The sequence below is a fragment of the Tachysurus fulvidraco genome, chromosome 6, assembly GCF_022655615.1.
Source record: "Tachysurus fulvidraco isolate hzauxx_2018 chromosome 6, HZAU_PFXX_2.0, whole genome shotgun sequence".
Classification (NCBI taxonomy): domain Eukaryota; kingdom Metazoa; phylum Chordata; class Actinopteri; order Siluriformes; family Bagridae; genus Tachysurus; species Tachysurus fulvidraco.
Genome location: NC_062523.1, coordinates 22,632,074 through 22,644,894, shown reverse-complemented (window position 1 = coordinate 22,644,894; position 12,821 = coordinate 22,632,074). Strand labels below are relative to the sequence as shown.

At 35.2% G+C, this 12,821-nt stretch overlaps 2 protein-coding genes across 2 annotated transcripts; one reads left to right on the top strand and one right to left on the bottom strand.

Annotated features, from left to right (window-relative positions):
• Window positions 1-2,294: 2,294 nt before the first annotated feature.
• On the bottom strand, window positions 2,295-5,781 carry rabl3 (RAB, member of RAS oncogene family-like 3). The gene is made up of 8 exons (XM_027179640.2): window positions 5,626-5,781; window positions 5,098-5,189; window positions 4,572-4,701; window positions 4,309-4,423; window positions 4,030-4,180; window positions 3,847-3,918; window positions 3,142-3,180; window positions 2,295-2,921 (listed from the first exon to the last, which is right to left on the bottom strand). The coding sequence occupies exons 1-8, from the start codon at window positions 5,669-5,671 to the stop codon at window positions 2,865-2,867; spliced, it is 702 nt and encodes a 233-aa protein (XP_027035441.2). The 5' UTR covers window positions 5,672-5,781; the 3' UTR covers window positions 2,295-2,864.
• A 187-nt stretch (window positions 5,782-5,968) lies between these two features.
• dnajb11 (DnaJ heat shock protein family (Hsp40) member B11) lies at window positions 5,969-11,222 on the top strand. The gene is made up of 10 exons (XM_027179637.2): window positions 5,969-6,150; window positions 6,520-6,676; window positions 7,227-7,324; window positions 8,559-8,691; window positions 8,946-9,088; window positions 9,193-9,275; window positions 9,382-9,439; window positions 9,891-10,002; window positions 10,088-10,247; window positions 10,412-11,222. Exons 1-10 carry the CDS (start codon window positions 6,077-6,079, stop codon window positions 10,474-10,476), a joined length of 1,083 nt encoding a protein of 360 aa, XP_027035438.1. The 5' UTR covers window positions 5,969-6,076; the 3' UTR covers window positions 10,477-11,222.
• The last annotated feature ends 1,599 nt before the right edge of the window (window positions 11,223-12,821 follow it).

Sequence of the window (12,821 nt, the reverse complement as noted above, 5' to 3'; positions counted from 1 at the left end):
ACCTTAGGCATTAGAATGACATCAGACCAGCATCTCATTCATTGTAATTCAAAATTTTTTCAACGTTTGAAACGTTTGTTTTATTTATGAATCTTTCTGAGGTCTCAGGAACTCAGGTGGCACATATAAGTTAAATATGTCTTAGTTTTATGTTTATATGTACTCATTGCTGTACAGTTGACACAAGTTATTTATTTTATTGTATACAATGACAATAAAGCATCTTACCTTACCTTATCTTAATTTTTCTTAACGCTCAACCACCAATGTCAGATCATCAGCTGTCCATATCTTCTATAGAATGATTATCAAATGACAGAATAGAATAATGGAAAACAACACTGTTTTATATATATATATATATATATATATATATATATATATATATATATATATATATATATATATATATATATATATAAAACTCTTTGCAGTATTACAAAGGGTTGTTATATGGATATAGAAATGGTGTTATATATTTTCTTTTCTATCTACAATGTAGCCAAGACATCATAGACAAGACCTAGTTCATGTCATACACCTAACAGCTCCTTTTCAGTGTGTCTCTAACCTGCAGGAAGCCAATTATTTATTTACATACTAAAATACTATATAAAGCTAAAGACACAGTAAGCAGAGTTTAGAATCTAACTAAAGTGTTGTGAGCTGTCATGTGTTAATGCTACCTACTACAACAGCTTAATGCATGAGAGCCATATTTTAAGACATTTATTGATCTTAATATGTGCAACATTATTAACAATAAGCAAAATGAAGGTACCGTTGGATCTTTTTTAGTACACAAAATATTCCATATTGGACTTGTTGGTGCCAAAGATGTTCAAATTCTTACAAGAAAAAGACACCTTCATTTGGTACCCTTTACAAAAGTTTTAATTAATATAGATTGTAGAGTATGTGTACTTATATCAAGAGGAGTGTGCGGTCAATCTTATGGCTCATTGTTGAACCTCATTTAAATGTTATTTATTATTTGAGTATACACAGACGGACAGTGTAGTGCTGAGACACACACACAAACACACACACACAAAGAGAGGGAGAAATTCTTGAGTCTTGTTGTAGGCTACTTCTGACTTGATGACCTTTGTTAGGAAATTCCGAAACAAGATTACGAAAACACCCAAAGTATGTATGTGTTTTGTGTGGGTGAAAGAGTGACCAGTTACGGTAAAAGGTATTGGGTTGGAGAAAGTAGGTGTACATGCAAAATGTGAGTAATCTATGTTTTGTTTCACGCCTTTTCTCTAGTGAAGTGTTCATGTTGTCAGTATGCCAGTATTGAGCAGTTCTATGCCAAGTTCTCCCTCTATATTCTTTTTTTTTAGTATACAGATAGGATTAAGGTTATTGTTTGTGAATATTGCACATTCACTTTGGAAAGGTATTCCAGTGCTAGAAAATTGTTACACTAATTTGTGTATTTTTTTCTCTCATTATTAGCTGAAAGTTATCTGATTATTTTACAGTCCAGAATGAAGCATGTTGTCAAACTGACTGAATATTACAAGGTTCCATCAAAATCCCAACTATGACTCGTGTTTATTTTCTTAGAAATGTATTATGAAGGAAATTGTATCATTTAGTTTTGTGTTCTTCAGAAATAAATATGTTCACTGCCTCTAAATCTTGTGATATCTCAGATAAGCTAGTTTTGCTTTTTTGTGTACCAAATATTTTATTTATAAGTGTTACGCTGATCACTATAATTTAACACATTTTAGTTTATTTAACAGATTGTTTCAGTTTATTTAACTGATGCTGGCAAAGAAACAGATGAATGGCATTAAAACGAGGGCGATATAACTCTCTGATTTACCCATTTGAATATAGAAAAAGCCTTTCAAAATATGACATTTTGAATATGTTTGTAGAAAAAGCCTGTTGTACAATGCACTGAGGTTTGTTATGCAGTTTCAGAATACAACACAAGCATGTTAAAATGTAGGAAAATGGTGCAATTGTGTCATCACTCATAGTGCAAGCCATACATATGTATCTCTCCGACCCCTCATTTGGGATGCTTTTGATTAACTGGTCCCCATGACAAAATAATAGCCCTAGTAAATTGTGATTACAAACTATTTCCCTTCTATAACTGTGTACTCTATGATCAAAAAAGTGCAATTGTGTAACCAGAAAATTCATTCTAGTTATATTCCAGATACATTCTAGTTAGAAATAAATGAAGTCTATTTTGTTATCAATTGTTTACTGATGGAGACATTTAAATGAATTTTTGAGAAAGTAATGGGTAAATACAGTAACAGTGCTGCAATGGTAAGGTTGCTTTATTTATGTTTCTATATTTATGTGAACTTTAGTTACAAAAGTACAAGATTGCTAATATAGCAAATATGCAAATTTATAAAACTGCATAAATTAAAATAATTAGTAATAATATAAAATAGTTTTTGTTAAGGATAAATCATTGCCATTTTGTAGCAAATACAGAGAAAGTATTTTGTATCAGCAAGTATTATGTGGCTCATCTGGGTGTTTATGAATTAAGCTTTAAAAAAGGGGTCCTTGGCTCCATCTTCATCTGTTCTACACATTTTCACCTGTAATTTTTAACTGGAAAGAAGGTGTATAAAATGGATGGATGTGTAAATTATGTAAACACACCTTAACTGAATCTTATTCTGCAGTTTTACTCTCACAATTGCACACTAAAATAAACACGAGAACGTCTTTCAGCATGTAGTTTAGTGGTGTTACTTCACAAACCTTCCCAGGACCACCTGCACCTGCATACTACATGCATACAGATATAGTAATGATGAGTTTAATTATACAGAACACTAAAACCATAAGACTCTGCTGCCTCCGTTTTCACACCTTCAGTCGTAATGAAGACCTTTGAAGTTGAATCGCTTCCTGTCTGTGAAGCCCGACATCTACAAACAAAAGGGAATGAGAAATAATGAGAAATTCCCTCCCACAGCAAGACATTACAAGACAAGGTGTCAAAAAATGGGTTTTGTGGTATTCTTTAGAAAGAAAAATTATTTATGCTACAAAACCAGCACACAGCAGTGACCATGGAGTTCATGACACTGTTCAAAGTTAAAAACTACATGCTGCAATACTATACACAGGGACAGAACACACTCTCACCTGACTCAAGTCTCTGCTGAAGTATCTCTTCTCTATAACCTGCAACATAAAAAAAAAAAAAAAATTTAGCATTTGTTTACACTAGATGTTGGAATATGTAATACATGATTTAGGTACATTATAATATATTGTAAATTAAATATTCATAAGAAATGATTTTAAAAAAAATCCTGATGGAATTTATTATAATGAAACAAATATTAAACTAGAATAAATTAATTAAAATAATTCAGCTATAATCAATGTTCCATAAAATAAGTATAAAATCTTGCAATTGTGGAAATGGAATATTTCAACATTACTGCAAATTTTGAGTGCAGATGTTGTCCAAGACACATCACGTGACTTCATCACAACACATATTCAGCCAAAGCACTCTTTGATTCCAACATGAGTACGTGTTTGAAAAAAGGCCCTGAAATATATGTGTAAATGATATAATATCCACTACATGTTTGACTTTGTATTGAAAAAAGGACATTTCTAAAAGTTTGTTATTCTCTACTATTCATTCATACGATCATAAACTGTATTTCCAACCTTGTACCATTTATCATTGTGTACTAAGAAGATTAATGTTATATTTTGATGCCAAATAATGCTCTTGACTGAAATCAATCAGAGGAACGTGTGGTCAATAATGGGAAGTAATGAACGAGTAGGCCATCTTCAGTAGATCTATCACAGATACTAGAGTTGTCTTACCTTGTCAAAAAATCTGCTAAGTTTTACAGCATTAGATGAACCAGCAGCAAAGTAACGAGGATTTGTGCAGTCCTACATTACAGACAAATTCAAGAAAAACAGAGGTAGGAAACAAAATTAATTTATTCATGCTTTTAAAATTTTTCTGATATTTCCAGTCTCAAAACTGTCAGAATCACCCACCAGGTTAATCTCCTCTGCATTGAAGTCTTCAGACAGGAAGGCGGTGCGAGTCAGGACTTCGTTCCTCTTGTTTTCCGGGATTTGATCGTACTTAGTGCCAATTAGCAGGAGAGGGATGGTGTTGTCCGCAAACTGCTCTCGGTCATAATCCCTGCATGTCCACAGAAGTCTCATTTAGAGTTATGTGCTTATATGCATGTATAAAAACAATGTAAAATGTAAATACTATTATGCCTATTTAAAACCAGTTCCAATTAACACTAACTGAGGTTGACTCACCCATTAGACACAATGACCCCTGTAGGAGAGGAGTCTTTGTTTAGAGCCTCCATTGACCAGCGATACAGATTCTGGGAGGATTTTTTGTTTGTAAGATCATGAACTAGAACAATGCCTGTGAAAACATTTCAGTATCAATGATCTACCATTTCATAAGGACATATTTTTGAAATAATTCCAAATCTACACCTGGATGCCATGGTCACTATTTAATTATCAAAGCCATTTTTATACATCATTTAACAATGCTTTTGATAGCTTACCATTAACTGAATTGTAGAAAACGGATCTGGTGCTTTTAACACTACTGGCGCTTCCCACAGATCCACCAACATCCCACAGTTCAATGTAGTAGGTCTTCTCTTCTGGCGTGCCTTCTTTGTAGTCATGAACCTGAGGCAGAAGGCAATCAACAAGGTGCACAGTAACAAAGCATCAGTATAACAAAAGTAACCAGACGGCCACAGATGTGTGCTAAGATAAGAAACAATTAGGAATATTTATTTATGTGGATATTACTCGAATGCAATTGGAAATTACTTGGATGCCAGTGTTAACATGTGTTAAATTATTAGACCCCCTTAATGACATAAAAGAACCAGATTTCTGAGCTTGTTACTAAGGAAAACTTATATCTCATGTGCTGTAATTTACAGTATACACAATATTATCAGGGGTGTCAGTAATAGATTCATTCTGTTTTGTTGATGAATTGTAAAACACAAGGTACATTTTTGTTCACCTCCAAAAAGGGGGATAAGGACAGTATAGAGAAGTTATGAGCCTTACCCTGACGTCCACAGAACAGCCAACTGTCCATGAAGGATTTCCCAATACTTGGTTATGGCACAACAGATGAACTAAAGACGACTTTCCGACACCTGGAAGTGCAGTCAGTATAAATAATTAAGGAGGAGTATTAATTTACAGCTAGATATATAAGACAGCTCGTTCAATTTGTCTGTATAGCGCTTTTAATTATGGACATTGTCACAATGCAGCTTTACAGAAATATAGAAATTCCAGATTTAAATTTCACGTCCATCTTATGAGCAAGCCAAAGACCTCCTGAAATTATATGAAGAAAAATAAACAGCGAGAAAACAGATTCAAAGGGAAAATTCTGAATAATGTGGGGAAAATGTGATTTTTTTTTTTTTATGAATTCTTGAACTAAGTGTGTTTGTCTTGTATCCTGTCAATCCATGTCAACACACAGACACCATTAATAAGAAACACATTTAACTGGAAATATAAGAGAATATTAAGAGAATTAAAAAAAAAAAAACTCATATCACATCGATTTCCTTGCCTTACCTGAATCTCCTAAGACTAATACTTTTACTCTGTCAAGCGAAGACATTTTTATTTCTTCTATCACTAGCAAGGCAGTGGGGATGCAAAAACAAAAGTGCTTCCTGTTTGTCAGAACTAACGAACAAAATACAAGTCTAACATCCTGACTGTTTTACATTAGGCTGTAGCAGCACACAATGTATATGCTGGATATCAAATCAAATACCCAACCACTCCCTATATAAGCACACTCCTTGCTGTGTGATCATATGATTGCTGAAATACCTTACAATGATATATGTGTAATATTATTTTTGGACCGGTTTTCTCAGGGACTCTTAACTTACTTCCTGTTGATGTGAAAAATGTGGGCGTGGTTTGAGCGAGAACAGGAAAAGCTCCCAGATAGACAACACAGAAAGCCGGTGTATTTTTTTTTTTTTTACTGGATTTCTGCAAGAAAGAAAGCCCTATGGCTGCTGGAGGGATGAAACTTTGGAGTTTATTCTGTCTCCTCTTGTGTTTAATAGCGACAGTGCTCGCCGGGTATGTGACAGTGGTTTTATTTGACATTTTCTGATTTCCTCGTTGGTTTAAACCGAGCTGGTCCACATGTTCTTCTGTGATTGGTCGGTAATGTCCTGGCTGTGTTTGTATATAAGAGCGGTTTAAGCTCAAAATGCTAAAATAAACACGTTTTTTAAAATGCCATTATCCTGACTATACACTCCAGATGTACTGTACTGTACTGAGGATATGCACAGGATCTGAACTTTTAAAATGGCTTTAAAATAAAGTAGATCAGTCTCTAGATACGTGTTGTTTTCACACAGAGTCACTCTTAACAGGAAATAACTAATGACTCTTTAGGAAGAACTCAACAGCAGAGTTGTTGTGTTTTTTTCTGTACTTTAGGAGAGATTTCTACCAGATCCTAGGAGTAAGTAAATCAGCATCTATCAAAGAGATAAAAAAAGCCTACAGAAAGCTGGCTCTGCAGCTCCATCCTGACCGAAACCAGGACGACCCCAAAGCACAGGACAAATTTGCAGATCTTGGAGCGGCTTACGAGGTTTGTGTGACACTATTCTATTGGACTGTTTTACTAAAAAGCTTTGAATTTGTGTGTTGAACACGTTTTATTTCCGCTTACGACATAATAGGGCCTCTTGTTGTCTTTTAATCCTATCACGTGTTTAGTTCAACACACTCCGTAATGACTAGAAACGGTGCATTGTGTCGTTATTTATAATAAACCGAGTCAAATGTATTCGTTCTATAAAGCTACATGTGACAGGCATGATTTCGTTGCTGTTAGAAACCATGTAAGAATCTGATTTGAGGAGAGAAACGTGTGGCTTCTTCTGATTGGTCCAAACGTCAGCTGACTGGTATTGGTGAAATCCCGGTGTGGATTTCTTGATGGAGTCCCTCAGGCAGTCACTTTGAATTGAATGCAAATGAAAGCTTTCACTTATCAAATTTGCGTATGGTTATTGCACCATGTAGTTCTCTCGGGAATTGAAATAAGGCATGACATCCATCTGAAACATTTCTCAGACTATTTCTGCTGCCATTTTAGAATAAACCAACCTGTGTTATTTGGTTTGTGTTGAACTCAGGTGCTGTCTGATGAGGAGAAGAGAAAACAGTATGATGCTTATGGAGAGGAGGGACTGAAAGAAGGTCATCACAGCTCACACGGTGATATATTTTCTAGGTATGCATATAAAGTGGTTCATAAAATACAAATTGAAATGAATTGGAAGCCTGAAAGCCTTTATTATCACACATAAACATTACAGCACAGTGGAATTCTTTTCTTCACATATCCCGATGGGGGGGGGGGGGGGTGTTAAGGGTCTTGCTCAAAGACCCAACAGTGGCAGCTTGGTAGTGCTTGGGCTTGAACCTTGATCCTCCGATCAACAACCCAGACCCAGAATGTTTATCAAGTAAAGAATTAAACCACAAAATAATGCATGACTCAATGCATAACACACATTACCAATCTAAAGTGGACTATAGTCTCGTCAAGTTTTTTATTAGAAAAATCAGTGCACCTACACATTCATGCAATTATCTAATCAGACAAAAATGTCTGATTAGATCAGATTGTCAAAAATGTGATCTCAGTTACCTTGACACTCCCAATAGTCTCTAGAGTTTATTCAGAATAATGGAACGATAAACATCCCGTGAGTTCTGTGGAGAGAAGATACTGGCCAGACCTGTTCAAGCTGACAAAAAGCCACTTTATAGAATAATAGTAGGCATCCTAGAATGCATGATGCATTGAAACTTGAGGTAGATGAGCTATTAATACTATGTATTCATGTCACTATGGCCCAGAATCTTAAACTAATGTTTCCAACATCTTGTGGCTATGAAGAATTGAGGTTGATATTAGTATCATGTTCTTAATAAAGTGCTCAGTGATTGTATTTCTATAACATATCCTGAAGTGTTTGGTTTCTCTTTATACCACAGAAATTTGGAATTAAATTATCTACACATACAAAATTGCCTTCAGACGCTGGTTTAAACCATGCTGACTTATTATTTCAATTTGTCACATATACTTTGTTTCTGATATGTATTATTGGGTGTAGCAAACCTGTAAGACATTATAAAAATAACGGTGCATGTGGCTACTCACATTATTCATGTTTTGTTCTTGGGTTTTGCCAGAGCTAGGTTTTGCAGGAGCTTGATTTTCCAGCTTGTTCATTACTAATGGGCATATTTAAAAATGTTCACTATTAAGCAAATGAACTTTGAATTAATGTTATTGCAGATGATTGTGTTACATTACATTGTGAATACAAAAATATATATGTACACACATACACAGAATATACAGTTCTGGCCTAATTTCTGCTGCAAGACATAATCCCTGGTATGTATTGAGCTGTGCCTTAGAATTTCAGCTTTTTTTTTTTATATCGTTGCAGTTTCTTTGGGGACTTTGGGTTTGTGTTCGGTGGAAACAGACAACAACAAGACCGAAACATTCCAAGAGGAAATGACATTGTTCTAGATCTTGAAGTTACACTCGAGGAGGTTTATTCTGGAAATTTTGTAGAGGTATGATTTTGAATGAATCATATACTTTCTCTCACCATTTCACTAAAGGCAACTACAGATACACAACTGGATTTGGTAATACACATGCAAACTAATTCCGATAATGAGTACTTGGATGATAATTTGCAGGGATACATAGTAGACCTTGATTAATGTGTAATTATTTGATGTGCTTATTTAAAAGCAGGAAATCTAAGAAACTTTGCAGTGTCTCTCAAGAACTGTAAGTTGGTTGCTCTTCTCCCACACTGTAGGTGGTGCGAAACAAACCTACTGCCAAAGAAGCTCCAGGCAAAAGGAAATGCAACTGTCGCCAGGAGATGAGAACGACACAGCTCGGGCCAGGACGCTTCCAAATGACTCAGGAAGTTGTCTGTGATGAATGCCCCAATATTAAGTAAGTCTTACTACATTCACGAAAATATATACAGAAGTAGCATGCACACACACACACACACACACACACACACACAGAGTAAATAATGTTGACACTGTTGGCAGACTTGTGAATGAAGAGAGGACACTAGAGGTGGAGATCGAGCAGGGAGTCAGGGATGATATGGAGTACCCCTTTATTGGCGAAGGTACAATCTGACAGTCCAGAAACTGTTATTTATCACACTTTAATTTTTAATCATTTCAGGTGTAGCCCAACAAAACAGTACTTTCTTTTTGTTTCCTTGTTTGCAGGTGAACCCCACGTTGATGGAGAGCCTGGGGATCTTCGATTCCGCATCAAAGTCTTGAAGTAGGATCATTGTTTTCCTCTAGTCCACATTGGTCTAACACTGAAGATTTGTTTTACTGTTATTTTTACTTCATGTGAAAGACATAAAGTAGGTCTTCTCAGGTGCTCGATGAGTTGTATTAGTATTTCTGCATTATTTTAGCCAAAAAAGGTATTTAAAATCACTATGCTACAACAGTATGCTGCCAAACACAAAGCTAAAACATATACATCAACAGGCTGAGAGTTCATCCAATAAACCTCATAAACAATAACTAGTGATAAAGATTCATTGTTGATGATTAAGTTGATTGTTTAAGTAATTAAAGGCATTGTGAGTAATTATTTGTGCAGACTTAATGGAAATAAAATATCTTAAGTGCTTTAATCCAGGTGTACAAACAATTCTTTTTTTTTTTTTTTGTGCATACAAATATGCATCCTTGTTTATCGTATATGTTTGGTACTCTAGGCACCCAGTGTTCGAGCGCAGAGGTGATGACCTTTACACAAACGTCACCATCACTCTGGTAGAGGCCCTGGTTGGTTTCGAAATGTATATCCCACATTTGGATGGCCACAAGGCAAGCATCCTCATTGCTATTCACATTTCAGCTTTAAGCTGCTGTGTCACTTTGTATAATCTATTAGATAAATTGTGTTTTACAGGTTCACATTGTTCGAGATAAAATTACCAAGCCTGGAGCTCGAATCTGGAAGAAAGGTGAAGGACTTCCCAATTTCGACAACAACAATATCCGTGGCTCGCTTATAATAACCTTTGATGTAGACTTCCCCAAGGAGCAGTTTAATGAAAAGGAGAAAGCTGGTATGGCAACAGTAATGATTTATTTATCTAGATCTTTTTTATGTGTATTATATAGTACATGACCTGCATATTTTTTTGCACAAAATCTCTTCTAAAATTTCATCTACTGACATTTCCTGACTGATTTACCATCATAACCATTGACCATCTCTTTTCTTGTGTAGATATAAAGACGTTGTTGCAGCAGACACCATCACAGAAGGTTTACAACGGTTTACAGGGATACTGACCAGCCAACAAAACCAGGACTGATTACCCTGTCAAATTCCATACACCATATAAAGACACACAAAGAAGCAAGCATGGAGGGTTTATTTATTTTCTAAGATTGTACTCAGGATAGGTTGTCTGTACGGTGTTTTTTTATTTTTGAGTTGGGGATTTTTTAAAAACAGTAAGGTTATGGAAAGCAACTATTATTTTTTTTTTAAATCTTTTTTCTCCCACGTTTTTTCTTGTTGGCATTGGTAATTACATATTCATAGTTTGCATTACAGTTTGATTCTTTTTTCTTTTTGGCCAACCACAATTTAGTAATCTATCAGCACTGTACAATACCTATGCTGCCACAGGAAAACACAATGAGAAAGACTGAGGCTTTATTTCAGAAGACTTTGGATGTTTTCAAAGCCAAATAGTTCTCTTCCTAATTTTTCCAGAATGGATTTATATGAATGTTTTGTTTGTTTGAAAAAAATTACTTTGAGATCTGCTTGGTTCTTTGAGTATTTTTCCCCTTATTGGGTCATGTTTGTTCATTGTAAGATATTTCATCCTTTTCAATTTTTAACATCAGACGTTGCCTCCATGACCTTGCCTATGATTAAAATTTTGCATCCGCTCCTGTTAAGTCCCACTCTGGTATGTTTCCACCAAGGGATTTTGCTACACTAAAATTGCCCAGATGGCCAGTAGGAGGAAGGTTTACAACAATCACAATCAGACCTCTATTAAAGGTTTATAATGATGTTTCAATCTGACTTTTCTTTTAAACACATTTTCTCTTGTCAGGCCACATTTCCAGCCCAGGGTTAAAATGGATGATTAAAAGATCAGGTGAATATTTGTTTGTAGGAATGAGGATGATATCAAAAAAAGGTTATTTTTCTTAAGTAACTATTTGCTTGTGTATCTAAAATGCAAAAGAAAACCTTTAAATGATAAAATCACTGTAAATTATGACTAAAGCTATTTTGGATGCCAGTAGAAACAAGTGTACGAAGCAAGGCCATGATTGAGACTGATACTTCTACACAGTGTTGTATAAAGTACTAGAAAGCAATACTTGAGTAAAAGTACAAGTATCGTACTAGAAAAAGACTTTGGTAGAAGTGAAAGTTGCCTTTTAGAATATTACTCAAGTCTTAAAGTATCTGATATTTACTGTACTTAAGTATTTGAAGTAAAAGTAAAAAGTAAAATTTCAGTGATTTTCAGTAGGTATAAGAGCAGGGACGGTTCTAGGGTTTCATCTTTAGGGGTTTTAGCCTTCAGTGAGAATTTAAAACAAGAAGAGTTTTATATTATATATTATATGACTACATAAGCCAAAAGTTATGGTATTATATTAAATGGCAAAAGTGGACACCAAAATTTTATGCTTGATGTAATGATGCCAGTCTTGAATCAAATCAGTTCATGTCTGTGCACATGTCCATTCTCTACAAACAGTGTGTCCAATGAATGCAGTCATTAATAAACGCATATTCACAAGACAAAGAACAAATCAATAAATGTTATTTTTATTTAGTATTGATATTGCATTAATATTTTGTTTGTGCTATCAACTCTGGCAATAAGAATAGTGACATTTCACTGCTATTGGTTGCCGTGTTTGCGGCTTTCCGCCGATTAACGTTATAGATAAACGCCTCCAGCTCTGACTGCGCGTGCACGCTGCGCGTGCCTGAGCTTCTCCGTAGAGCGCGCGGACGTGCGTAATGCACTCTAGGAGCAGTGATTCGCCAAACCTCCCTTATTGCAGTCGCACAGATTTCTTCTGATTTTATTTTGTAGTAACGAGTAACTAAGATGCTTAGTGGAAATATAACGAAGTAAAAGTATACATTTTATCTAGAAAATGTAGTGGAGTAAAAGTGAAAGTTGACATAAATTTAAATAGCGAAGTAAAGTACAGATCCGTGACATTTCTACTTAAGTACGGTAATGAAGTATTTGTACTTCATTACATTACAACACTGCTTCTACAGTAGAAATCCAAAAGAGCAATCTGAATTGGGTAACTACTTTAAGTTGAGAGCAAAATTGGAAGTTCTCAGCAAAGCTAAAGTCAGTGTATTACTGCATAATGCTATGTCAAGGATCTGTAAAAGAATATCAGGAAACAGTGTGCACAGTTCACTTCAAAGATAGGACATGAGTCAATTTGTCAAGATGTCTTAAGGGTCTAAATGCTGTAAATGCAATATGGAGGAGCTGCAAAGTGCAATCCAAGGTAGGTGGTGCAAGGAGCTATCTCTTGGGTAAAGAGAACCAGGACACAGAGATTATTATCTCTACACAGGATAACACAGGAGTAATTCTTCTACAATATTTTGAAAATTCACAAAAGAC